Source organism: Chenopodium album, chromosome 9 (genome assembly GCF_948465745.1).
Source record: "Chenopodium album chromosome 9, dcCheAlbu1.1, whole genome shotgun sequence".
In the NCBI taxonomy this organism is placed as follows: Eukaryota; Viridiplantae; Streptophyta; class Magnoliopsida; order Caryophyllales; family Amaranthaceae; genus Chenopodium; species Chenopodium album.
In genome coordinates, this window is record NC_137842.1 from 65,806,870 (window position 1) to 65,833,981 (window position 27,112).

General features: G+C 36.4%; 3 protein-coding genes and 1 pseudogene across 3 annotated transcripts; all 4 read right to left on the reverse strand.

The window, feature by feature from the left end:
• Positions 1 to 3,524: 3,524 nt before the first annotated feature.
• Positions 3,525 to 7,534, reverse strand: LOC145558822 (cytochrome c biogenesis protein CCS1, chloroplastic-like). The gene is made up of 8 exons (XM_081620163.1): positions 7,061 to 7,534; positions 6,174 to 6,393; positions 5,973 to 6,084; positions 5,428 to 5,700; positions 4,951 to 5,216; positions 4,593 to 4,749; positions 4,427 to 4,510; positions 3,525 to 4,079 (listed from the first exon to the last, which is right to left on the reverse strand). Exons 1-8 carry the CDS (start codon positions 7,452 to 7,454, stop codon positions 3,924 to 3,926), a joined length of 1,662 nt encoding a protein of 553 aa, XP_081476289.1. The 5' UTR covers positions 7,455 to 7,534; the 3' UTR covers positions 3,525 to 3,923.
• A 206-nt stretch (positions 7,535 to 7,740) lies between these two features.
• On the reverse strand, positions 7,741 to 8,598 carry LOC145557993 (uncharacterized). Its single transcript, XM_081619152.1, has 2 exons — positions 8,151 to 8,598; positions 7,741 to 8,066 (listed from the first exon to the last, which is right to left on the reverse strand). The coding sequence occupies exons 1-2, from the start codon at positions 8,596 to 8,598 to the stop codon at positions 7,741 to 7,743; spliced, it is 774 nt and encodes a 257-aa protein (XP_081475278.1).
• A 189-nt stretch (positions 8,599 to 8,787) lies between these two features.
• On the reverse strand, positions 8,788 to 9,576 carry LOC145557994 (putative mitochondrial protein AtMg00310 pseudogene; annotated as a pseudogene).
• Positions 9,577 to 13,611: 4,035 nt separating this feature from the next.
• Positions 13,612 to 25,603, reverse strand: LOC145558823 (uncharacterized). The gene is made up of 22 exons (XM_081620164.1): positions 25,390 to 25,603; positions 24,905 to 25,236; positions 23,944 to 24,047; positions 23,330 to 23,398; positions 23,105 to 23,165; positions 22,722 to 22,861; positions 21,321 to 21,510; positions 20,960 to 21,021; positions 20,736 to 20,824; positions 19,572 to 19,644; positions 19,291 to 19,350; positions 18,988 to 19,134; positions 18,852 to 18,890; positions 18,656 to 18,702; positions 17,785 to 17,871; positions 17,254 to 17,419; positions 16,944 to 17,021; positions 16,008 to 16,144; positions 15,861 to 15,934; positions 15,418 to 15,487; positions 15,001 to 15,066; positions 13,612 to 14,065 (listed from the first exon to the last, which is right to left on the reverse strand). The coding sequence occupies exons 1-22, from the start codon at positions 25,438 to 25,440 to the stop codon at positions 13,931 to 13,933; spliced, it is 2,277 nt and encodes a 758-aa protein (XP_081476290.1). The 5' UTR covers positions 25,441 to 25,603; the 3' UTR covers positions 13,612 to 13,930.
• Positions 25,604 to 27,112: the final 1,509 nt, after the last annotated feature.

A 27,112-nucleotide genomic window follows, 5' to 3' on the forward strand; every position in this document is an offset into this window, starting at 1 on the left:
GATACTTGTTTAAGATTACTCATACTTGTTTATGTTAATTTATATTTTCCAAACTCTCCCCTAAAATTGTGAGTATTTACAATGATAAAATAATACATTAACCTATTTGTTTAATTAATAATAGCACTAATCGCCGTTACTTTTTAATTCTAAGATTCCTTCAAAAAAAAATTCTAAAATTAATTATTAAGGAAAAAGTAAGCTGATTAGCCCAAAACAAAATAGGGTTAATTAAGCCAAAATTTTATGTTAAGCGTTTGACCTTTTTAAAACTAAAAATTCAAAACCAAAATACCAATGATTCCAGTAATCGAATATTCGGATTTAAATTTGCACAAAATAGTGAATAAACTTTTTAGGGAAAAAAAGCATTCAAAGTTTGAAAAAGACACATTTTAATCATTTTTTGAGTTCTTTTTATCTCCCCGATTTTATGCATAAGATTCATGGATTATGATTAAACAAATGGAAATCTACCAATTCTAAAAGCGCAACTTAAATAGAAATGAAATTATTAACGAAAATTGTAAAAATACATTACTTTATATAATATATTGGAGAAACAAAATACAAATCGAATAACAAAAATAATTCATACATTTCAATAATTACATTTATATAAAATTACAATTAGCTTTTTCCCATCCTCCAAGAACTGTTTTAGCTTTTTCCCATCGTCTACTCTAAGTAGAAAATGTTGCGCCAAATGGCAGTAACAATTAGATTTTCGTTTCTAATGTCACGCCAAATGGCAGTAACAATTGGATTCGAATCCATCATGTCACGCCAAGCGACAGTAGCAATTAGGATCGAACCCATAATAATTGTACACGGTATCGAACGACACCGTGTTCGTATTTAGACAGGGAAACCATGGTCGAGGTAGCCATACAGCTTGATTGCAGTTGCGGAGAGAACTCTGAGAACTCTCCGATGAGATCTCTGAAAAAACAGAAACTCATACTTTGGATGTGTACTTTCATTCTCTCGAAAACATCTGGTTGTTTTGCTTTTCTCTGAGCTAAGAGCGGCAAGGACAGATCTAAACTATTTTAGGGTTGGTTGATTTGTGGATGAAAAAATGGAAGTACCAACGTCACCTTTAATAGGCATGGAAGCTGCCAGCAGTGCCCCCACTATTACGAAACCCTAAATGTATTTTAAATAGTTGGGCTTTTAATAAATAAATCTGATTAGTTGAAGTCCAGCCCATATAGCAAAATGAAGGCCAACGGTATTTTTTTAAACCTAAATCTACATTTTATTTTTAATTTTAAAAATTCTCCTACGAAAAAAAAATCATAATAAACACTCCATTTTTTAAAAAAATAAAAATATTCAAGTGTATTTTAAGATCATGATATTCATGACTTCGTATATTACTCTAAACAAAGCTCATTTTGAGTATAGTTTTAAATATTCATTTTTATTACTCCGTAAATTTTTTTTATTACTGATGTATAGTTAAGGAGATTTATCAGAAAAAAAAATGTATCATAAAAGTTTACTCATAACATACTAACTATAATGGTTCAAATATATACATCGTATATACTAACTATAATCGTTTTGATATGTAATTTTGAATATTAACTTTTATTATTATTATTATTATTATTATTATTATTATTGACAGAACTTAACATAAATTATTGGGGAAAAACAAATTTTGGTATCAAATTGTGAAAAAACAAATGTTGAGCTTGTAGGTATTAGCAATGTCGTGAGCAATTTGGACCTGTCTGTCAACTTTAGTTTTATAGACAATTCTAGTAGCTTGTGGTTAATTGCTTGATTGTTTAATTATTACTTATATAATAGTTTTTATTTAATTAAATGACGGGTTTTTAACAAATTTTAAAATTATGTTAATCGTGGACATTTGCGGGATGTATGGTATGAAATGGAGATAGAGACGGAAATAAAGCTTAGAAATTTGTGTGTGAGATAAGGATAAAATAATGATTATGCCTTATCGATATAAATAGAGAATAAGAATAAGATAAATGACAAATTTACACATTTTAACTTTATCCATATCCCCATTCCCCATCTCAAGTTCTTATCTCCATCTTTAAAAAAAAAAAAAAAAAATAATTTTTTTTTCTCCCTTATCTCTATCCTTACTAGAAATCAATATTATGTTTTTATTTGAGTCAACGCAATTTGTTATACATGTGAAGTAATTTTACTTTATAGTCTTAATACCATGATACTTTTTAAAAAGCCTTTATTCTATGCAAGGTATAAAAGGATCCGATGTACACAACCTTATTCATACATTAAAAAAGGTTTGTTTTTTATTTTTCACCCGTTGATAGGTGTTTATAAAATCAATGTAGTCTTCTTTGTGGTTTATATTTACTCGTAGGAGAAAATTTAAAGCTCAGCTTATTGAAGTTTGAGTGGCAGATCATATTGTTAAAAATCGGCCATATTTTTACAAACAAGGTATAACATAACTAATGACTAAACACTGATGTCATATAGGTAACATACAGCCCAGAAGGCCAGAACAAAGTAAAAGATTTTGAAGAAATATACCAAGAGACCATAGACAACCTTCAACAACATTATGGAGAATAGATACTGTATGGGATGATATCTGGCATGACCGATATCTTATGAAAACATGATCAGGTTTTAGTAATCATGGAGAAGATGCTGATATGTCACAGATTGAAGACATGTCGGCCCACCGAAATGTAACACGTGGCAACAGAAGCTCGACACTTGGCACAAAAGGCTCTGCATGGATGAGAGCCACCTGTCAAGATAAACCATTATAAATAGTAGGTAAGACCTCATTAATGAGGACATTAATTACACTTTTTATCTCTCTAATCTCTCTCTACTTTCTCTCTCTCTTATTTTCTTTTTCTTAAACACCTTTCTGACTTTATCATCGGAGTGGTTATCCCCGGATCACCCCGGGGTTAGCTAACTTCTTCTCATTGTGTAGGTTCTCAGCTTGCCGATAGGAGTATCAGGATCTCAAGTCCAAGTTCTCTGTGGAGTCGGGATCAGACAGAAACAGATACAGCAGCAAACTCATAGAAAAAACAGATTCTGGGCAACTGGACAACGTGCCGGACATACACCGATGTGACAAACTTGAGGGAAATATGAGACGAGACTGCCATTGTTACTAGGCAGGTTGGCCAGTTCTTCATTCTCGAATGCTTCTTATTCTAGCAAAAAAGTCTTTTACTCCTTAATGTCACTCAGACTTCAGGGAATTGGGTACTCATGTTAGTTAGACACAACTATGTGTCCCAAGTGTTAGTGGTGTCTTTTTAAGGAAAATTTCCTTGTTTTCAGTCCAAATTAGAGTGGTAATTCCTCCTCATGTCAGAGTGTCAAGGATCTGACACGAGTAATTGGAAGAGAGTCCGAGCAACATAGATCCTTCAGATGTATAGAATAGGGGTGAAAGGAAAGGCAAAAAACCAAAGAGTGGTGCTGGTAGACTGATGGATGATCAACAGGCTAACAGCAGGTGATTCAGATAAGAGAAATTACACCACAATGACTAACATTGTATAGTAAATAGTATTTCAACCTTTTTGTATGTATTAGTTCGTTCAATTATACAACTAACTAGTATGCCCTTGACATGTAATACATTAACATATATTTTGGGGAAAAAAGTAACCGAATATCAAAACTTGAGAATTTGAGATTCTTTCATACTCAAGCTTCAGAGACCATAAAGAAACACTTCCAAAGAATGACTACAACTATACATGGAATTTATCAATGAGAGATTGAGAACATATATTTTGACAATGTGTTTTAATGTCAAATTGCGGAAGCACTCTTACTGGTATACTGTGAATCATGTGGAGCTATGTTTTTTCTTTCCCCCTGAAATTTACCTCATGCACCTCTGAAGTTGACTGTTACTTCATTTGAAGTGCAAGCTATGCACTCATGCTTTCAGATGGTTTGTTTATAGTTTTTTCCACTAGTTCTGGAACTCGATCAAGCAAGCGGTTCATTTCATCTGGGAACTCACCCTTTGCACGATTTGTCTTCCCCCCAACCACCACTGTTGTTCCGTCTTGTAAAGCCCATATCTAGAGAATAATTTGCAAGAAAGAAAATGTGAGCATGTATCAACAAAATTGAACTAAAAAAACAAACATGCCTAGAACAATCTATAGTGTTCTTCAAGAAAGAAAAATTATGCCTCTTAATTTCTCTGTCAAGATTAAGTAATCCCTTTGTATTCTGTCTCGCTAATTAACGAAGTTATTACATTTCATATCAATCACCCCCTTAATACTAGCAGCAGTAGATCTTTCATGGGGGTGCAACAGGAATGTAAACATTGTAAAGTGGCGATAAAATGGAATTAGTATATCCAAGTAGCAATTGCGTAACAAATCCTTGAAGAGTGATAATCAAGAGCTCAGAAAATCACCTGTGCATGAGATAAATAGCTGATACATGTTGTGAGCATCAGAGCACCAAATCCAGCATATACAACAGGCACTCCAGGGTCAGTCTGAAAAGCAAGTAGATTAGCCAAGGGGAAGCTAAATGAGGTAATAAGAATTGACAAATCTGGAATATCTCCTAAAACTTACTTTTAGTTCAAGGCCTGTACTTCCTATGGCATCTAGAATTTCAATTTTTATCCCATCAATGTCAATTGGCAGTTTCGAGTTTGGTCGTCGAACACCCACAAATTTTCCATCTTGATCATACAAGACAATAGATTGTAGATCACGAGCAAGCATCGATCTGCATAAACAAATAATATGAAACTTTTCCACAGATAAATGCAGGAATTTGCAAGGGCTAGCATATTTATACCAGCAGAAAACAACATATTCCAGAAAAGATTATTTTTTGTAAGTTCGCAAGAAGTGCAAAAAAACACATAAAATGACCTAGTAAGATATGATTGATAAAAATTTTACATAAATTTATCAAAGTACTCACATTCCCTTGACATTCTGAGAGTCATCATTCCCAACAGGCAGAAAAGTTCCATAAAGTCTTTTGTCACCATTCAACTTCAAAGGAGCCATTGCCAAATTAAAAGGACCTTCATCATCCTTGAGAATCTGCAAAGCAGAGAGGCCCCAATCCGTTTGATAGATTGTAATTCCTCCATACCTCAAAGGGTTATTCACGCTTATTGTTTTTCTCAACACCTCCTTCCCATTAAGGTCAAACAGAGAGAGATCAGTGTAAAATTGTGATACCTGCATGAAAACCAGAAATGTAGTATTATATTACCCCCAATAATCTAATTGATCACCAAACAAAACATGGTAGAAAGTGTGTCAACGTCACTAACATAAACGAGTTATCCAGAAAGCCAACGAGGCCTTGAGCATTGACAATTACGGTGAATGTGATAACAGCTTTTTGTTGAAACAAAAGATTTAAGATGAGATCAAAAGGCTTACCAACCTCTCCGCTCTCATAATACTCCATTGAGAATCTATTAACATGGACCTCTGTATTGAAAGCTTCGGTAGGCTTTGAGAGGACTCCAAATGGACTGAGCACATCACCTACGACAAAGTTTAGTCCTTGAGGAACATCAACAGAACCTCTGAAGCTCCCTGTGGCACTAAGTGTTGCTCCGGCCATTATTAGTATCATAGCCAGGTGAACTCCAATTGGAGCAAACCGGCCAGCTAGACCCTTGAAAGCATACATATACGGTCCTTTTAAGAATACCTACAGAAACCATATTCACAAACCTTATAAGAAGAGGAGATTAGCTGATCATAATCTTCCCTTTTTACCCCACTCATGGGATTAAGGCTTTGATTGATTGATTGAATCTTTCCTTTTTTTAACGGAAATTAAAGAACATCCTCTTAATACAACCACGATTACACATCTGACTGCAGATTGCGTAGTATAATTTTGCTCAAAAGTAAAGAAATTTGTAGCTCGTTTAATAAACATCTGATTCTAGATAAACCTGAAAAACTGCTATACTGTACCTCATATCCAGCCCCCATAAGAACAACACCCAAATCTTGAACTGATGCTCTAGGCAGTTTTTCTGAAAATTCCTGCTTGCAAATGGCCTCAGATGACTTTAAGAAATTCCATCTGTCGGAAAACACATACATGTGACTATATTGTACCTAAGCTGCTTTGGAACAGCCAAAAAAACTCATAGTATGAAATTCATATTGGACCTTCGTGCGACCTTAACCAAGGGAATCTGTGTGGTGTAAGTACATGCCATTAGAGATGCTGCCAACAGTCCTAATGTTCCAAGGAAAATTGGCGATGAGAACATGTGGTCAAACCCAAGTGTTAGAACCCACTTCCAAGTGAAAAATCCAAGTACAGGATGATCTTCTGGATATTTTTGAAAATAATAATCGGGAGCCTCGCCTTGATCAATGAAAGTACCTGCAGTATATATTCAAATACATTATAAAAATCTGAGGACGATCAAAAACAACTTGAAACAACAATAAAAACCAAGCACATCCATTCAACAATAATAAACCAACTCAACAATTAGTGACCAACACAACTCATTTTGCCAAATTGGTAATCAACAAGACCATAAGTAATAATAAGCTTCAATTTTCCATGAAATTTCTTTACATCTTATGTGATCCTTTTCTCAGACAAAGCTCTGGACTTGACTACACTTAATATGAAATCAACATATTTCCCCAATTTCATATAATTGGCTAAAACTTGAAACCCAGAACTGCTGTAGTTATTTGACATAATTTACCCTAACTGAACAACATGCATAATCTTGCTAAGACAAAACTATATATCAACCAAGCAAAATTGCTAAATACCAAATCTCAACAACAAATTTAGACAAACAATGGCATAAAACATATAGTAGCAACAAATTAGCAAACTAATGTTCAATTCAATAAACAACTAATTTCAAATTAACCCTACAATTCCACATTGAACTAAGCTTTAGAGAAAATTATAGTCCTTGGGATGGCATCTGGGTCAAAAATCAAATCTCGTCTACATCATTGCACTTGTAACTCGATACACACTCATAAATAAATAGACACAAAAAGAGAGAGAACATGAGCAATACCAATAGCCATAAGACCAGCAATAGCAAACATTTCTCCAATAGCAAGTTGCAAATTTGACAAAACACCCAAAACCCTTTGAGGGATTCTCTTCAACAACCTATTCACAGAAGAAGTTGGCTTTTTTGGCGGCGGCGGCGGTGGAGGAACTTTCCCACTGCCATCCTCAGCCCCCTTCAAAGATGGAGCTCCTTCAGAAATTACAATCTTCTGGGAAATGGGTTTATTGCTCTTATCTTGTGGTACATTGATTTTGCAACAAACCCTGAAAGTCATAATTTTTCTGTCATTTTGCAAATTGGGGAAATGGGGTTGATTAAAATGGTGGAATTTGAAAGAATTATTGGGTCGATAAAGATGAATGGATTTGGTGAGAATTGAAGATGAAGATTTCATCTTTACTGAGTAGTATGAGAGTGTGTTTTCTCTTCAGTTTGTATAATTTTAACTGAAATTTGTGTTTTTGGATTAAAATAGAAGATGTGGTATAAACCGTTATCTACTTATCCTATCCACTTTTTGTTTCCCGCAAAATTCTTTACACGTTTCTCTTTTCATTTTCTTCCAATTTTTCTTTTGTAGTTCAACTTCTCAAGTCTTGAGTAACATTTGCTTTTTAGTTAGTTGCAAAATACTCCGTATTTTTTATTTTTTTTTTGAAACAAACCAAGCTAGGCATTCATTAAGAAGAAATCAAAGAGTCCATCAACACGTAAGGAGCAACCTCTTGGGGACAATGATTTTCCCAAATTTGTTCAACTCCATACGGAACAATCCTAGCAAGAGCATGAGCGACAAAATTGCCTTCACGCTTAACATGAGACCACTTAACAAAATGAAAATTAGAACAATTAAAGAGAATGTCATCAAGCACTTTGTCAATGTCAGCAGAGAATGTGGTTCCTCGAGACAAACGATCCAGCACAACCTTGCAATCTGACTCAAGAATTATATCCCTCAGATGAAACTTCCTGCCCAGCTTTAAAGCAAACAGAATTGCTTTGGCTTCTGCTATTTCAGGTGTCCAAAAAGCACGAGTTCTTCAAGTTGCTGCAAAAATGATATTGCCCTCTGTGTTCCTTGCAACCACACCAAGCCCAACCCATCCCTCCTCAGCAAGGGAAGCGTCGACATTTAGCTTAATTATGTTCGAGGGAGGAGCAGACCAGTGCTTTGGACTGGCAGGAGGTTGTGTCAGGGTGGATTTGTAAATGCAAGCCTTATAGTTGCCTTGCTCCTCCACATAACGCCACACCCTATTTACAATGATGTTGTCTGGGGTGGATTTGTTGCTAAAAACTTTCAGGTTTCGCTCACCCCAAACACACCAAGCCAGATAGAAGCCTCTCTGTTTTGTCTTTTTATCAAGCTCTTTCCAGCTCACGATCAGGTCACAAAACGAGGCAGCCGTGCTCCAATCAGTCATTTGTTCACAGCGGCAATTAGTCCATAGATCTCTTACTCTTGGGCAGGCAACGAGGGCATGATAAGCAGTTTCAGAATCAGCATTGCACCACGGGCACGACACGTCTTCAGTCATGTGTCGATAATGAAGCAGAGCACGAGTGGGAAGAGTGGTAGTGCATAGGCGCCAAAGAAAGTGTCTCACCTTAGGAGACACATCCGCTTTCCAAATTTCCACCCACGCTTGGTGAAACTTATCAAGATCGCACCCCTTACCCAAAAGATAGGCAGATTTCACAGTATAGTCACCATTCTTTGAGAAAGCTCAACACAACTCATCATCACCATCACTTTCGCGAAGTGGGAGAGCCAAAATACAGCGTGCATCCCGCTCCTCGAATACTTCCTCGATCAGTTCAGCCTTCCATTCTCGGCTTTCTGCATCAATTAAGTCGCTTACAAGGGTTAAATTAGTGACCTCGCTACTAAGAATAAATCTCCCAGACTCATCCGCAACCCAAGGCTCGTGCCATATATTAATTTTGTTTCCCTTCCCCACATTCCAAAGAGTACCCTCCTTGACTAAGGCCTTCACAGACCATATACTTCGCCAAGAATAAGAACCCCCTAAGCCAAGGGAAGAGCCAAGAAAATCGCCATTGGGAAAGTACTTTGCTTTGAAAACCCGGCCAAGAAGAGAGTTGGGGGCTTGAAGCAAGCGCCAAGCTTGCCTTCCAAGTAATGCATCGTTGAACACCGCCAAATCTCTAAAACCCATCCCTCCAAGACACTTCAAAGTACATAATGACTCCCAACTTTTCCAATGAATTTTCCTTTTTCCATCCGTAGACCCCCACCAAAATCTAGCCATCGCAGAATGAATACGTTGAATGACCGAGCATGGAAGTTTATAAATTCCCATCAAATATGTAGGAATGGCTTGAATGACTGATTTGAGCAAGATCTCCTTTCCGGCCCTTGAAAGAAGTTTATCCTTCCAACCCTGCAGTTTCTTCCAAATTCTGTCAAGAAGAGCTTCAAATATTGTTTTCTTCGACCTCCCAACAATAGTTGGAATACCAAGGTATTTCTCATGTCTGTCTACTTGCCACATTTTCAATACACCCATCAACTCGGACCTTTGCTCAATACATACCCCTTTGCTAAAGGACACCTCCGACTTGTCATAATTAATTTTCTGCCCGGATGCTTGTTCATACTGGTTGAGAATATCAACTACAATTAATCATTCCTGTCGGTTAGCCCTTATAAAAAGGAGACTATCATCAGCAAATAACAGATGGGAAACCTCGGGACCATTCCTGCTAGCCTTAGCCCCATGCAAACACCTGTCACGAATTTTCTTTTGCAACATACTAGAAAATACATCCGCAACCAGGATAAACAGATAAGGAGAGAGCGGATCTCCTTGACGGATCCCCCTAGACAGGATCACCTCCCCACAAACTCCTCCATTAATAACGAAAGAGTAAGAAATAGTACAAACACGGTCCATAACCAAATTGACCCATCTTCCATCGAACCCCATGGTGAGCAACAACTTACGAAGAAAGCCCCATTCCACCCTATCATAGGCTTTACTCATATCTAATTTCAAAGCCATAGACCCCTTCTTCCCCTTACTTCGATGCTTCATAGTGTGGAATAACTCCAGTGCAATCAAGGCATTATCAGTGATAAGGCGCCCCGGGACAAAAGCACTCTGATTCTCAGAAACAACTCTGGGTAAAATATTTTTGAGCCTAAGAACAATGGACTTTGAAACAAGCTTATACATCACATTACATAAAGCAATAGGGCGGTAATCAGCAGTGGTGGCTGGTTCATTCACTTTAGGGATGAGGACAATGTTAGTGTTATTCACAATCCTCGGGGAGGTCACACCATGCAAAATACTACTAACAAAAGAGGTAACATCATCACCGATAATATGCCAAAATTTTTGATAAAAAATAGCATGCATACCATCCGGACCAGAAGCCTTGCACGGATGCATTTGTTTAAGAGCCATCAAAATCTCGTCTTTTGTGAAAGGTCGCATAAGCTCGGCATTATCCTCAGGCGTGATCATCGGGGTAATTGAACTCAGCACATCCTGCATATTTTCATCAGTGGGGTTCGAAGTCGCAAAGAGGCCTTCATAATGTTGTGTAATAATTTTTTCAATTAAATCTTCATCATCCTGCCAATGACCATCACGATCCCGAATCCCATTGATTCTATTTTTCTTCTTCCTTTGGGAAGCCTTATGATGGAAATAATTTGTGTTTTTATCACCATCACGGACTTCCGACACCCTACTCCTAATATACCAATAAGCCTTGAGTTTTTCATTCAAGTCATCAAGTTGCTTTTCTAGCCTCGAACACACACTAATATTCACTGCTGTCACAGGGCGTTTTTGGGCATTGCAAAGAGCCTCTTCTGTCTTCAAAATCTTCCTCCCCATATCATGGAACTTGGCCCCACTCCACCTCCCTAATTTTTGAGCAACAGCAGCAATCCTAGCAGGAGCCGTGTTGCCCGCAGATTCCTCCCAAGCTTCCTTCACTGCCATTTCACAAGTTTCATCAAGTAACCAACTTGTCTCGAATCTGAAGCTACGCTCCTTCTTCTTGCTTGATGTCCTCAAAGGTCTTTGGCAAAGCATCATAGCAGTGTGGTCGGACTTATAGCGAACAAGATGCTCAACCTTAGGGTGTGGGAAAAGATCATACCACTGTTGAGATGCCAAAAAGCGATCCAGTCTTTCCCTAATTCTTGTCTCAACCGAACAACCTTTTTCCCAGGTGAACCAACTTCCCTCATAACCCACATCCCGCAATCCACAGACATCAATTACATCACGGAAATTTGCAATTTCTCTTCGAGTCCTATCAGCCCCACCCTCGATTTCAGCGTAGCTTAACACCTCATTGAAGTCACCTCCAAACAGAATAGGTAAGACACAATCAGAGCATAGGTGATGAATAAGATCCCATGTCTTATGTTTATCTTCCTCCCTCGGCCACCCATATAAACCAACAAAACGACACGAACCTTTTGAGTCCACAATATCCCCGCAAATGTGATTCTGAGAGAAAGAGACAAGCCGAAAATCAACACTATCCCTCCAATACAAGCAAAGACCGCCAGCCTTCCCCACACTTGACACTCCTAGAGCATTCGAAAAACCCAACTTCTCCTTCAAGCTTTCCACAATATTCTTTTTTATCATGGTCTCCGATACAAAGATCATGTCGGGGGCAAGTCTATTGCTCCACTTCCGGAGCTGTCGAATTGTCGAATTGTCGAGGGATTGCCCAATCCTTGACAACTCCAAACTAGGACACTCATTGGGCGAGGCGGGGTTGGTGTAAGCCAACCACCGCCGCTGATTCAACCTCCATGCTGCTCGTTTCACCTCTCTTCTTCTTGCAAACTTGCTCATCATCTAGACCATTATCATCACGGTCACTTACTCCCCTCTTAGTGGAAGTGATTGATACACCTCCACCTTTATCTTGGGGCTTGTGGGTTCCTAATCTTTTCCAACCTCGCGAGCTCTTCCCTCCTTCCCCATTGATCGGAGTACTCTCAGACAACTCCATCACACTCTTCAAAGTAGCCTGTCCATGGTCCTCAACAGCAACATTTTGCGTCACCATCAGAGAAGTATCATCAACATCCCACTGCACTGCTGGAGCATTATACAATTCTAGAGGTGGTGTGCTCAAACCCTCCTCCTGCTCAGAAATTGGATGCTGAGTAACAAGTTTCGTAACAAAATCAAGGCTCTTGGCAGCCTTAAGCTGCTCCATATCCTCCAGCTCTTTAGCCCTCCCTTTCCTCGGAGTCGCTTTGAGAATTGTACCCCACCCCAAGGATTCTTGCTTCTCCTCCTCCGAAACATTCAAGCATTCTCTCTCTGAGTGCCCCATTATACCACAAGCAAAGCAAAAGAAAGGAAGTTGTTCATACGCAAAGAAAACCCGCAACTCCCTTCCTTTACGGTCTTTGATGGTTTGAAACCGTCTCAAGGGTAAGGAAGTATCAAGCAAAACCTTAACCCTACGATACCTACCAACACCAAGAACATCCTTTTCAATCTCAATTATTTCTCCCATCCCTTCCACAACTGCCCGAACATAAGGATCAGACCTACAATTAAAGGGGAGGTTTTTTATGCGCACCCAAAAAGGTGAAAATTTGAGATCAATTTCCTCCGGTTGCTCATCTCCGTCGATTTCCTTCAAAATCACCAACATATTGTCGAAACACCATGGGCGTCCCTTCAATACCTTCTCTACATCCTTCCAATGGAAGAATTGAAAGGCGTATAGATTAGGGCTAAGAGTTCTAATTGCAATTCCATGAACAGGCGCCCAAGCATCAGTAATTGTCTTCTTAAACGCTTCAACATTATAGGATCTTTTGGTGAGAAGTTTCCCAACCAACATCAGCGCTAGGTTACTCTCATCATCGTTCGTCTCCAAAGCCCCTAAATCAATTGCAGTTTTTTCCTCCTCATGAATGCGGAGATTGGAATAAAGGTTCGCTAAGTCCTCTCCGCCATTAGCAAAAGAAAACGGTCAGATTGATAGTGAAAAATCTACCGGAATCCGGTAGGGATCTATCCAAAGATAGAGAGCGCTCTTTTTCTCGAGAGAGTTTGCCCTGTCTTTCGAGGGAGTTTGATTGAATTAGTTATTGGGTATTTTTATTTGTTCATTATTTATAAAATTTTATGATAATTTATATTTAAAGAAAAAAATTATGTGAAATGTTGATAAATTCATCTTCATATAAATTTTAAAAAATCTTATTTTATACGAAAAGAGAGATTAAATTATTTACGTAGGCACTGGGAAAACAAATTTGTTACTGTAATATGCTAGAAGGTGAGTATGAATCTATGATAGTGTTTTCGATATAAAGTTAACACAGCTAAAATAATTTACAAGTATTTGAGCAGCCAAATTTACAACAGTTATATGCTACGAGGTGTGTACGATATTATTTTTAGAAAATTTTACGAAGGATGTGATTGAAATCTCACTGGTAGAACCTAATCTAAGATTACAAATCATCATTTCCCTGCCGCGCTGGTGGAGGAGGGGAGAGGGGGGAGGGGGGGGAGAAGAAGATAAGATTTCAAAGGCTCTAGAGCATATATTAAACTTAATCAAAGAAAAAATTACTCTAAATGTGTTTTGGTAAGCAACACTGCAACAAGAAATCAACAGAAAGCGGGCTGTAGCAGTGGGCCAGTGGCTATATGAATGAAACATGATAACACCAAGGAAAAATAGAGGTTACAATGCTGCTACAACTGTACAAATCAAGAGATCACTATGTTTCATTTTCCATGTATTATTTTAGCAGTATCCTCCGATTCCTCCCTAGACCTTCAGCAAAAATCCAACATGATGTGTGTTGTTCATCTATTGAAATCTGGTCCGAAGATCTTAACTTTGCTTTGTTAGTGCTTCAATATCAGCCCCGACATCAGCGATCTTTGAATCCTTGGAAGACTTTGCAGCTTTTGCAATGCTCTCAACATCAAGATCCATTGCTATTCTTTTGACAGAACCATCAAGCATCTGTATCAAATTGCAAAGTTAATAGGTATACATTAATCTTCGTCTTTTTTGTTTTCTTTTTAGGAGGAGAGATACATAAGAGTTTATGACAGTCCTCTCAAGACTACAACCTAAGTGACTTACTATTAGATTCACAGCAAAAACAATGTCATATCATCAACACTTGGACACTTTATTTGGGCCAAATATTTTCACAAAATAGCTGACCCAGACACTAAGAAAGTTACAAACATAACCGTATTAGACATGTGCCCTAGTACGAGCAACAAAGCAAACAACAATACTCTTAAGAAATACTCATCACAGCACATATAAAAACAGGGATAATTTATTTATTTTTTCAACTGAGAAGTCAATAGAGACAATGTCCAAGAACAAGCCAGAAATATCGCAGTAATGATAGGTGGGATTTATTAGTATTATTGTTTAAACTATGAATAAGCCAATATAACTTCTAAGATAATAGACTCACAAAACACACTAACAAGAATCAGTCTACTACAGTCTCAAGTTACAGAACAAATCTACTAGTCCAAACACAAAACATAGCACGGTCGATATATGAGTGAACTCTGTGCAAAAGGGTCCACGAAATACAACACATAGTCGATATATAAGTGAACTCCATGCAAAAGGATCCAATATACAATGCTGCAATGCATAGTGATTGGATGAAAGCAGAAAAGTACTTGGTACTACGTATTAAATAAGCAGACAAGATAGTTTGAAAACAAGAAACTCAAAAGACCATATAAACATCCAAAGACTTGCACAGCAAAACTGTATGGCAATCACCCCTCCAGAAGCTCCACAAAGAGCTGCTGGTATAGTAAACAATTGCAAAAACAGCCTCTTTATACTTGAAAGTATCTCTTGACATTACCCAGTGGGCTGTGGCATTCTCATAACATAACAGATATAAGAAGACAACATACCAATGATCCAATAGCAACCAGGGCACGAAATTTTGAATCTAGATCAATACTCTCTGCTTCAGCAATCTGCAACCAGAGAATAAATCAAACTTTTTACCCAGCAAATAAAAGTAGCACTTCTGCATTATTATACTTAAACAATTTGTAAGCTCAATCCATGAGCATCGCAAATACTCCTCAATTTTAAAATATCTTTTAAGTTTTCCAAACAGATTTAGTAATTGTTGGCCACTGTATACAATCAAAAGTTATTAATATATTCCGACATTCTCAAACATAAATGCAAAATGATCCCATTGAACAGTTGAATCTGAGCAAGCATTATAAGATTGCTATAGTTTTAATTGCATCAACACATAAGACAGAAACTTAATACAAAGGGCAGTTGAAAGGAACCAGAGGATTTTAGTATTTTACCTCAAGTGCAGCTGATAGTACTTGTAATTGCCCTTCTTCATCTCTCTTTTCAATCAACAGCACAGCAAAGCTAATACAATTACAATGGTCAGGCAACAAGATTTCATAGTATCAGTCCACAGAAAACCTCAAAAAACACTCTTCTAACATATATGTAAACACTGACTTCCAACTGTCTAATAGACCCAATTATCTAAGACTTGCACCGCCTATAAATGGAACGGGAAACTAAAATTAATGCTAGTAAATCCACAACATAAAACATATCAAATGACAAAGGGAACAGAAATGAACAGGATATTCTTATCCATTCAAGGATGCTTATAGTAATATCTATGTTAAAATACTTGGAGATATCCCACATCAACAAAGTGCGAACACACACACACACATACACACACAGGTGGAAGAATAGAAGATAAAATAACATGAAGAGCACTTACTTGAGAATTAATGTGGAATAAGCAAATTGTACATTCTTATTAGATGTGTAACAAGCGGAAAATGCATCAAGTATCTGCAACAATAGATAAATGTTATCTAAAACTGTCACAGTCAAAAATGCCCTTTAGTAAATGACAGGGACAAACCTCACTACGACGATATTGAAGCCACTGGTGGAAAGAAGTATTCTTAAATAGATTATTTAATGCACGAAGACCAGTCAAAACGTTGGCCGGGATCACTGGACTCATTGTAACTTTCTTGATCAACTCTATTAGTGCGTCTGGACAAATAAATAGATAAACTGTAAGCATTCACTTACACTTTTTTTCACAACAAACTCACTTCAATGGAGAGGAAGATAAAAGAAAGTTCTGAAGAGTAAAGTGTGCCAACACCAACAAGTTACATGTTCAGCCTAGCCAAGGTAAGGGAAAAGATGGAACAAAAAGATCAATTAACGTTTCATACATCACTGGATACATATGAACTAGGTTGCGCCTGCTGCATAAATTTTTGAACTACCGAGGAAAAAAAAAGACACAACTCAAACCATTTATATCCTTTTTCCAAAAAGCGTACAGATTAGATCAATTGATTCTGAAACCAAACAAAACTCAACATACACTACACTTCAGACTTCAGAGCATATTATCTTGCTGTGGAAAAAATAGGGTATGCACAATCCATTTCTTATAAACTTGCTGGATTTGTGCTTAAAGTCAATTCACAAATTCACAAGGATATCATTCCTTGGTGTCCTCTTGACTCATGTCAATGGTATACAATACAGGCTTATCAAAGAATAATAATAACTCCAAACAAAAGCAATAGAAGCAAGAGGTTCACCAAGCATAGCTTGGTCTAGTGGTAAGGTTTGCATCTCACGACCATGACGTTGTGGGATCAAATCCCACTAAAAGCACTTTGGGGTGGGGATTCCCTTACCCATCACCCCCCCCCCCACCTTCCAAAGTGCCTAGCCCCCTAACACGGGCCGGGAGGACCTGTGAGAGGTTCCGGCCCGCCAGGGTCTTTCTCCTTACCAACCAAAAAAAAAAAAACCAAGAAGTTCTAAGTACCGTTTCCACCATTTATGAGCTTCAGCAATTTAGAAGCTCCATCAGGGTGCAAAATCATCATTCGCAGGATGTCAATAACTGCAAATAAAAAACACATGAATGAGATGAAGACAAAGCTCCCACAACATTCTCACATTTTCTAACATGTATTTCAAAGATTCTGAAATAATGACAACATATCACATAGAGCAACAAAACTAATGCTCATTGACTGAAAGATAATAAAGAAACACTCCAGAATATCGTTATGCAGCACAATTGCACAAATATAGTGATTAAATAAGATGAATTGAACTTTCAGCAAGCAAACCTGGAAAAACCATGGATAATGGCCATGAGTTCAGTAATTTCAACAGCAGGTCAATGTCTACATCTGCAAAATTGCTACTGTGATAATGTGATGTATCTTTCAAGATCTTTACAACAGCACCAATTCTAGAAATTTCCACTTCTGTAAGTGAGAGCTGCTTCTGGCCCTTCGAATTTAGTAACAGAGAAATCATTCAGAATATTTATCAAGAAGCCATATTCAAAGCATGTAAGCAAATGGAACCAAAACGAGTCACAACAATGCTAAAGGTTATCACAGATTACCATTTGACTACACATAAACATTACACCCACTATGTATCAGGATCATCAGATCAATAAACAATTGAAACATAATCCTTACCATTAAAAGGTATAAAATGTCAACTACAGCACGTTTTGAAAAGTACAAACTCCATTCAGACATCAACAGATTTTAAATTAATTTCTACATTCTGTGTGTGTGTGTGTGTGGATGGGTGGGGGAACCATTTGGTACACGAATTAGTAGAGGGATTAGCAAAGCACATACCTGGTCAGAGAGAAGAGTATTGTTAAACTCAGACATCTTTTTCAAAATCCCGTCAAATTGGGCCACATCAAAGATGAGGACACCTTTCTGCAAAATGGACAACCTAGAATATTAATGATATGTTAAAGGTTCAAAGCCTAGGGGTTCAGGAACTCTCAAATTTTAAAAGCTGATTCTCAAATTATTACAAAGGCATGCATTTTTCACCAAGAATAGAAACAAAAGAAGAAATCTTAAAAGGCTTGTTAATCTACATATTATTCAGCAATTTAATAGTATAAACGCAAAGTTAGATTATGTCTTTTAAAAAAAATATTAAAATAAAAAAAAATAAAAAGACCTTTTTAGATTTAAATAGCTTCATATTCAAGGATCACTAAAGGATTACTCCAGTTTATTCTGAAATTAAACTGATAAATCCCAGGAAAACAATCTATGAAACAGCATACTTCTAATCGCCAACACAAGATAAGAAAGCCATTTCCCATTGTAACTTTGTAAGGGTCTTCAAGAACAACTACAATATGAACATATCCAGATAATAGTTACACTTTAAGGACATTATAATTAACGTAAAAGTTCATGATAAAGCTTCAGTCCAGATCTTCAGACTTCTGAAAATCAAAGCAAGGCCAATAAAACAAATTATATCTACTGATTTAATGAAACATCTGCATATTCAGTTCCTCAATTGTGGCATGATTAATCAATAAATGTAAGGAAAAGGTGAAATAGTCTTAATTTACATTATATAACACCCTGTCCTTGGAAAAAAAAAATCTGGAATTAGATTGATAAATTAAATAAATAAAAAAACAAATAAAATACAGAGTAATAATAATAAATGTTAAAGAGAACAGTATAAGCGTACCTTGGGTATATGCTTGAAATTGTTAAAAGTAGGTTTATTAGAAATAGCTGTTGATTAAAAGCAAGGTGTACGTCAGGGAACATAGAAACTCATTATATAGGACCTTAAGCTCAAGCACCACCTAAAACTTGTCATGTGATCAACTATAAAACAGCATATAAATATTATATAAACTGAATTTTTCAGAAGCACATACCATGGTTGGCAGAAGTACCCCCAGGTACATAGGCATTGGCTGAAATGCACCAAAATAAACATATAATGTGAATTAATATCAAGGAAAAAAAAGGATCGCGGAATGATGTATCAAAAGAAAAATATATTCAACTTACATCCGGTGTAAGGATCACGGAATGATGAATCAAAAGAAAATGTCTTCTGACCAGTATTCTCTAAAATGAAATCTACAACTTGCTGACGATAAGAAAGTGGAAGATTCTCCTTAAGAAGCCACTTATCAGCAGTGTCATATGGATTATCTAGAAGAAAAAAAGATCAAGGTCAATGAAATAAATTCTGTGAAGCAGAGATTCACAGAATTGAAATGCAAAATTTGACAAAGAATCAAAACATGTTGCCTGCATATGCTTCCAACAAGATACTAACGGCACATTATCCAGCAATTACAAAGGTACCTGATCGATTATAAGGCAGCTTACGAATAGGCTCCCCATCTCCAATATCAACATCAAACACTAGACACAAACAAAATAAGGAGAAGGTGAAAACAAATGCAAATTAGAAAACAAGCAGCATATGAAGTTAACTACTCAATTCACCAACATTTGTCATTGGGGACAATTAAAAAAAAAAAAAAAAAAGGGACAATAAATCTTTGATAATATCCAAGCAACAGGTGACACTTGGTCCACCACTCCACATAGTTGCAAAATGCTTAGTGCCATAAGTTACTCACCGTGATCATACTCCTTTCCATCAAGTACAGGACGCTTAAGGCCTTCCCCAGGTCCATCAACAACCTCACCAATCTGAGGAAATATTCTACACGTGTTAGCAACAAGAATAATGGACAAAAAGCGAAATCACAAACTCAGGCAACTATGTACTTCCTCCATTTCATATTAACGCAACATAGAGGGAGGCACGAGATTTTAGGAGGCCATGTGATGGAAAAAAATAAAGGGGGGGGGGGGGGGGGGGGGGGCTCGTGTGATGAGGATACAGACAGAGAGAACCTATTAGCAAATAAAGTAGTGTTTCAATCAATTTGATGCTGCACTTAAAGAAAGATGTAGCAAAATAATATATGAAGCAAAGGAAGTATAAGTTCATCAAGGGAAATGATATTCCACAATAGCACTGCTGATAATATGTGATATCCAACAGACCAACAGGTTAAGTACTTACAAACCACACAGGATACTCAATAACATAATGACACTTGCTGCAAAATCTACCCCCATCAAATACAAGGCTAAAATGCCAAACCCTAATCATAAACCAGATTTTCACTATACATAGTTGAACAACATAGTAAGAATGATTATTCACATCGGTAAATATCAAAAGAAGCACCTGACTAGAACACCCTGAACTTCTATGACATTAGCACCCAATTAGACAGCCCACAAGACATGTACAGCACTAATAGTCCAGTACCACCGACAGGCCACACAGCAGTCACAAAACCAACAGACTAATACTCTTATACTAACGACAGGAAGGGTACGACTATAGTTTACAGTCTGTTCAACAACAATGCGGGATATTCCAAAAATATATAATTCAAAAAAAAATTATACATTAGTGCTTAGATATTGAGCTTTAGGATTAACTGCCAGCCTAGCATGGCTAGCAATTACCATAAACTCTTTAAATGAAAGGTGACAAGCAAATTTTGATTTTAAAAACTCACAGAGGATATAGATGAAAACCTTAAGGCATAAAATGTTCCAAACTAGCACCCAACCCCCAAGACCCCAAAGTACATCAAATCTAAACATTCTATGACTTGGCATATGGGAAATCAGAACTAAACTCAGAACTCATTGGTTATAACCAGACCTAATGCGGGATAAAGACAGAAAAAAGAGTGTCAAAGGACACAAAGGTTACATACTTTATCCCACTTGTACTCTTTCATATTCCAAGAATATGCTACACCATTGTCTCCTTCCCTTACAACTTTTGTTTGTCCATCACTCGTACCTGGAACATAAACGCGGTTCAGATATCAAATCAGGGAAAGAAAACTGAGGAAAAAAACTGCAAAATGGGAAAATGATGCAGATCAATTTAGAAGAAAATAATTAGGATTGCAGCCAATAACTACTTTCATCGAACCTGGAACTTGTAATGAATCCAATCCAGGTAACTCCTCCAATTTTAAGCCCCCAACTCTCTTTCTGACAAACAAAAAGCAAATAGCATTAGCCATGACTGCAGGATGATCTTTTGTAAGTCATATAAAAGATATCAAACTACCATTTCACAATAACAAACCAGTCACTACATTTTCAAATGATACCTATAAAAATGTGCTTAATGCTGTCTGTTTCATGTACACAGACCTGTTTTCAGGATTTTTACAGAATATCTCATTCATAGGAATCATATATGTAAGACATCAATTTAGACAGCACAACGCAAGCTATAGCAATGTCCAGGAATTAAAAGATATTTGAATATATGGGTGCATAATTACCTACTGATCTTGTAAGCAGAAAGTTGTTCAGAATATGATTGAATCTCTATAGGGTTTGCTGCTCTATCTGCATGCGTTGTCCAAATGCGCACTACTCCGTCTGAACATGCTGTAACAATGTCCCCATTTTCCAAGAATTTGACATCCCAAACACATCCAGGGTGCTCAATTACTTGAACACATACACCGTCTGCAAAAAGAATTTTCTTCATGACCAAGAAGCATAGATATGTGTGAAATATGTTTTGAGAATGTAGAAAATGCTGGTTGAGCAGGCAAGGCATCAGCGAAGCAAATATTCTCAGTGCATTAAAAAATCAGAAATGGATCGATCCGGAATTATAATGACAAGAAGATACATTTAGTGCAACCTCAAATCTCACCATCAAACATAAACTGATGTCCTGTTGAAACAACAACCTAACAATAGTCCATGCATTCCTACAAAAAATAATCCAGATACAATTGCTACACCAAGGATCCTTACATCTTGATCAAGCTAGACTAGGAATTCCACCAATTGCGAGCTCAGAAATTTTGAAAACAATTTAATACTTATGGTATGAGATAAGGATGTGCTTTATACATTCCACACTGGATCTGGGTAAAAGGGAGTTCCAATGTTCCACACCAAAACTTTATCCCTCAATCGCAAATTAAGTATGTGGTACCTACGCTCCTACACTACCAGTCTACTGGCTAATTGGTCAGCACTCCAACCTCTATGAGGCTCTACCCCAATCAGAAACAAAGTACCAAAACTATGTCCAAAGAACAAGTTTGTAACCAACCACACAGAAGATGATACCAAACTAAGATCTCAAAGTTGGAATGAATAAGAAAGACTTAAATCATTTCCAATCTAGTTCACTTATATGTCCAAAGTAAAAGTTTGTGACCAAACACACTAATGTGAATGCTGCTTGCACATTAAAACAATAAAAATACTCCCACAGGTCACCACACCACAAAAATGCCCATCTTTTCTTATTGTGATAATCCTATTATAATTGCTTAGTTAGTAAAAGTAACTCAAAGAGACTACTCTTATACTTGTCTTTTCAACTTCCTATATTACGAATAGTTTTTTCCTCTAGAAGAATTGATATGCCACAAGACTCAATCTAAACTACACAATTCAAGTGGGGTTATTTTGCATCAATAAGAGACAAGTCTAATGTTTATAAAGTTAATTAATAACAACTCAAGCAGGATGCATTAACTGGGATAGATGGATTAGATAAATAACAAACACATATTTGATCAAGTTCATTCAATATTTCCTTAAAATCTGAAAGACGACTTAAAAGCTCTAAAAGCCACATAAAACAGCAAGGGAAAGTATGAAGTGAATTACAGTGACTTGGTGAAGCTACATTAATAAAGGAAGTAGTTGACAACCTTTCCATATCCTGGCTGTGTTGTCTTCACTACCACTTAGAACAAGACCTGAGACATGTGAATCAACAGAATATACAATTGATTGGTGACCAACCATCTCCAACAGAACTTGACCCGTCAGTGCCCAGAGTCGCACAGAACTGAAAAATTAAACCCACCATTAGATGAGATAAGGAGTCACACAACCAGCACAATGCCTGATTGGTAGAGTTATGAAAGCAGTGGGAAAAGGAGTTAAATGCCTGTTATAGAGTAAAAGACCAAATCTGATGAACATTCATGTGTCAGTAATAAAACTTCGGGACAAAACAGAAACTTATTGTCTGTGGCAGGTGAGAGAAAATGAGCACAAGAAAGAGGAACAAGCATAGAGAGTTTCTTACCCGTCATGCGAAGCAGAAAGTACTCCTAAATCAGACATCACAGCCAGACCTCTTACAGTATCTATAAAATTTATGTTAGGCATTAGAACATGAAGAATAAAGCTGAGAAGTAAAAATCTTTGTTTTCTAAAGCCCTGTTGTTCTGAGTTAAATTGAAAATAAGTCCAAAAGAACAGGGCCTAAGAATCAAGCCAGAATGTTTCTTGTAACAACTAAGCCACGAACCAGTATGTCCAACAAACGTGTGTACACATGTTTTGCCTTTCCAGAGTTTAAGGGTTGTGTCACTGGATCCTGGAATTTATAGAAAATGAAAGTTAAGAGTGTTAGACAAATGTTCATGCCATTGGCCCATTTGCATCAATATATTTAAGCAAAAATCTGTTGCTGATCAGCAAAATGACAAATATATTCAGATATAAGCCAATAGTGAGTTGAAAACTTAGAAATCTATTCATTTAGGCAAAGGAGCACACACGTGCACACACACACACACACACACAATATTAATACTAATATGCTGTAAACTTCTATTTTGGGTGTATAATCAGTAACTTTTTTATTGCGAAATTGGAATTTCATATACTAGATATACTTCATACATGTTAAAAGACTTTAAACCAAAAAGTACAATGCATTCTACAGTTTAAGGAGCAGCAAGGTTGGTGTGGCAACTGCAATGTGACTATTCTTTCAATCAGTAGTTATAGCTTCCCCCAAAAAAATATTATAACTCGAGCTTTTGCTTAGTGAGAAATCACATGCACTGCACATAAGTAAAAGGGAAATTACCCATCCTTTTAATACAAAGAAAATTCCCAATAAATGGAAACACATACCTGTGGCAAGCTCGCCTGAGGGTAGCTTTACAACAGCTTGTACAGGAGCATTATGAGCCTCCCAGGACTCCACAGCCTTCCCATTTCTCCATCTTTTCAAAGTGCTAAGAAAATGTGGCAAAATAAAGAACATAAATATGCAATTTGCAATGTCAAACAGTCACCAAGCATAATTCATTTATTTACTTATTTATTGGCAGGCTTCACGAGTGACAAGACTGTTAAAATTACTAATTACTAAGTTGAATTATAAAACCTCATCGTCTCATATTTCTCTCCTTTCAAGTGACAATATTCAATAGCTCCCAGAAAAACCAATAACTTGGTTACAAAAACAATATGACAATGGATCTCTTAAATATCTCTAAAGGTAAACAGTCAAAACACTACCCATATGCCTATCAAACTACATCTTAGTATACACAACTGTATGACAGTGTACCTCGCTTCTTTATCAGCATGTTGTAAATCCTATCCAGATAAATAGTTCTACATTTCCATAAGTACCGATATTCATAAGCTAATGCAAGTCATAAAACAAACCCACAACAAAGAGAAATATTGGTATATGACATATATCAATCCCTAACAAGAACTTAATCAAATATTTTCGTAACCCCAAAATAACGGGCAGCATATGATATTCGTAGTCAACCTTACAAGATTTGACTTTGATTGATTGTACATTACTACCTACAACTCGACAAGTATAATTCATACTAAAAATACAGTCTTCCTATGGAACTATATATTATTTGAAAGAGTCCACAGAGCCAGGCCTTATCATTTTGAGAAGAAACATTACTCTTCTTGTTCACTGCCCACTTAATCACTAGCTACAACAATCTAATTTCTAACTGCATTACAGGATTCTACCAATCATAATTCATAACTGCCTTCATAGTCATAACAATCATCACAACATTCAAATAATAAAAGAAGCAAAGAGTGATAGATATACCAATCAACCGAAGAGGTGACAATATCGCGATCATCCAGAGCAATCCCGGTAACCTGCATTTCATGACCCCTCAAAATATGGGCCCTCTCTCCACTCTTCAAGTCCCACACCATCCCCAAAGTATCCATCCCACCGGAAACAATCCCACCTCCCGGAAACTCATCATTCGGCGAAATCCAAGCAAGTGGACCTACAAAACTAGTGTGCCCCACCATAACCTTCGGCGATTCAAGCACTCGATTGGTTGCCGGATCAAGCGGCCAAAACCTCACCGTTTTATCCCTAGAAGACGTCGCAATTCCAACATTCTCACAAACGCAAATTCTCCTAACCTAGAATTTCATGCATCGCAATCAAATTAAAATCCCGCAATAATTAGGGTTTTGTGTTCGATCAGTTCAATTCCAATTCATCATGAAATATGAAAAAATTATCAAAAATATATAAAAACAATCGTAATTGAAAGGAGAATAGGATGAACTTACGTCGTCTTCGTGTCCTCGAAGTTCAATGCTGAGATTGTAATCCATCTCCATGAAAATTGAGCTTTTTTTGACTGGAAATTGAACTGATACTAGTAGACTGAATTGAAAGAGGTTTTAAAGCTTGATTATTTTTGGAAATGATGAGTTAATTTATGTGGGAAGTTGTTAGGAGACTTGAGGAGGGAGAAAAGAAGAAAATATTTTGAGATATGAATATGGGCCTATGTGTATCAAAGTGATGTACATATTGGTTTTAAGAGAGATCCTAGCCCATTAAAGTTATCCGATACAATGATCATCGGCAGGGTTGTCAAAAACTGACACAAACTAAATAGCCGGTCGAAATCGAATGAAACATGACTTCATATTTGAGGAAATTGGTTCTCGAATCCTTAACCAACCCAAAGATATTTTGAGACCCAATATGAATTCAGCATTTGTGAATTAGATGAAACTCACATCCAATCGCGAACAACTCGAAATCCAATTTGACCCACGAACAAATGTGACTGACTCGACTACAGATTTCCCAAGATTTGATTCGACCCAACTTGATATTACTCAAGATTCAATTCAACTTGGTTTGATAAGACCTGATTCGATTCAACCTACATTGTTCTATACCCGACCCTAAACTTGAATTCATCAATTAAATATCCAAGTTTAACTTGAGAACCCAACACAATTTATCTCAAATTCAATTTAATTCAACCTAATAAACCTAACGGAACTTATCAATCGATTAACCTATACTAAAAGCGAACCTAAAGTGACACTTGTCACGATGTTACAAAACATTTCCCGCCTTTTTATATTTCCTTTTTTTTTTTTTTTTTTTTTTTTTGCCAAATTTTAATGACTTCCATTTTGTAACCTACCATAATACTTATTTCCATTTTGACAACACATTTAATCCAATCATACTCAATTTAACTTTTTTTTTTTATTATTTTTCAACATATATTTTATATGCTATAAATCTTTTAGTTACAAATATACTAACATAGTTTAAAATTAAGGTATTGACATATATCATCATCCAAGATTATCATAATACTATTATAATTTTTTTTCCTCCGACTTAAAATTTATTTTAATAAAAAATAGGAATAATAATTTTGGTAGAATACTTTGTATAAATCTTACAAATCTACATAACATTTATAAGAACAACTGAACAAAATCATTTTATTATATTATGCTCCTCCGTTTTTTTTATAAGTTACTAGGTTAAATCCCGTGCCATGCACGGTCATAATTAAACTTTACAACAAAATCTATAAAGAATGGTGTTAATTCAACAAATTTATCCAAAAAAAAAAATATTTGTAACAAAATAATAGTCTCTAATTAAAGATATTGATGTTCAAAGTTGTGTCTCAACAAATGTGCAAACCCAACCATAACTTATAAAAAAACGGAGGAGTATAATATAATAAAATGATTTTGTTTTATACACGTTATGTATATTTGTAAGATTTATTCAAATTATCCTACCAAAATTATTATTCCTATTTTTAATTAAAGTAAATTTTAAGTCGGAGGAAAAAATATTATAATAATATGGACTTTTTATGAAAAACTACCTTATATACATAATTTTTTGTGAAAAACTACCTTATAAAAAAAATGTTGTAAGAAACTACCTTAAAGCTAAATATTGTAAGTTGCTACCATGTACATAATTTAACAATGAAAGAGAAGGGGAATTAGGGGTTATAAG

Coding starts and splice junctions, on each gene's coding strand:
- LOC145558822 (XM_081620163.1), bottom strand. CDS start 7,454: ATGAAATCTTCATCTTCAATTCTCACCAAATCCATTCATCTTTATCGA. Junction 5,701..5,972: donor TTATGGGGGCTGGATATGAG/GTACAGTATAGC, acceptor TGGTTTCTGTAG/GTATTCTTAAAAGGACCGTA. Junction 4,080..4,426: donor GCTATTTATCTCATGCACAG/GTGATTTTCTGA, acceptor ATTATTCTCTAG/ATATGGGCTTTACAAGACGG.
- LOC145557993 (XM_081619152.1), bottom strand. CDS start 8,598: ATGACTGAAGACGTGTCGTGCCCGTGGTGCAATGCTGATTCTGAAACT. Junction 8,067..8,150: donor GGAGGGATGGGTTGGGCTTG/GTGTGGTTGCAA, acceptor CTGAAATAGCAG/AAGCCAAAGCAATTCTGTTT.
- LOC145558823 (XM_081620164.1), bottom strand. CDS start 25,440: ATGGAGATGGATTACAATCTCAGCATTGAACTTCGAGGACACGAAGAC. Junction 22,862..23,104: donor CTTTCTGCTTCGCATGACGG/GTAAGAAACTCT, acceptor TTAATTTTTCAG/TTCTGTGCGACTCTGGGCAC. Junction 14,066..15,000: donor TGGTTGCTATTGGATCATTG/GTATGTTGTCTT, acceptor AATTTGATACAG/ATGCTTGATGGTTCTGTCAA.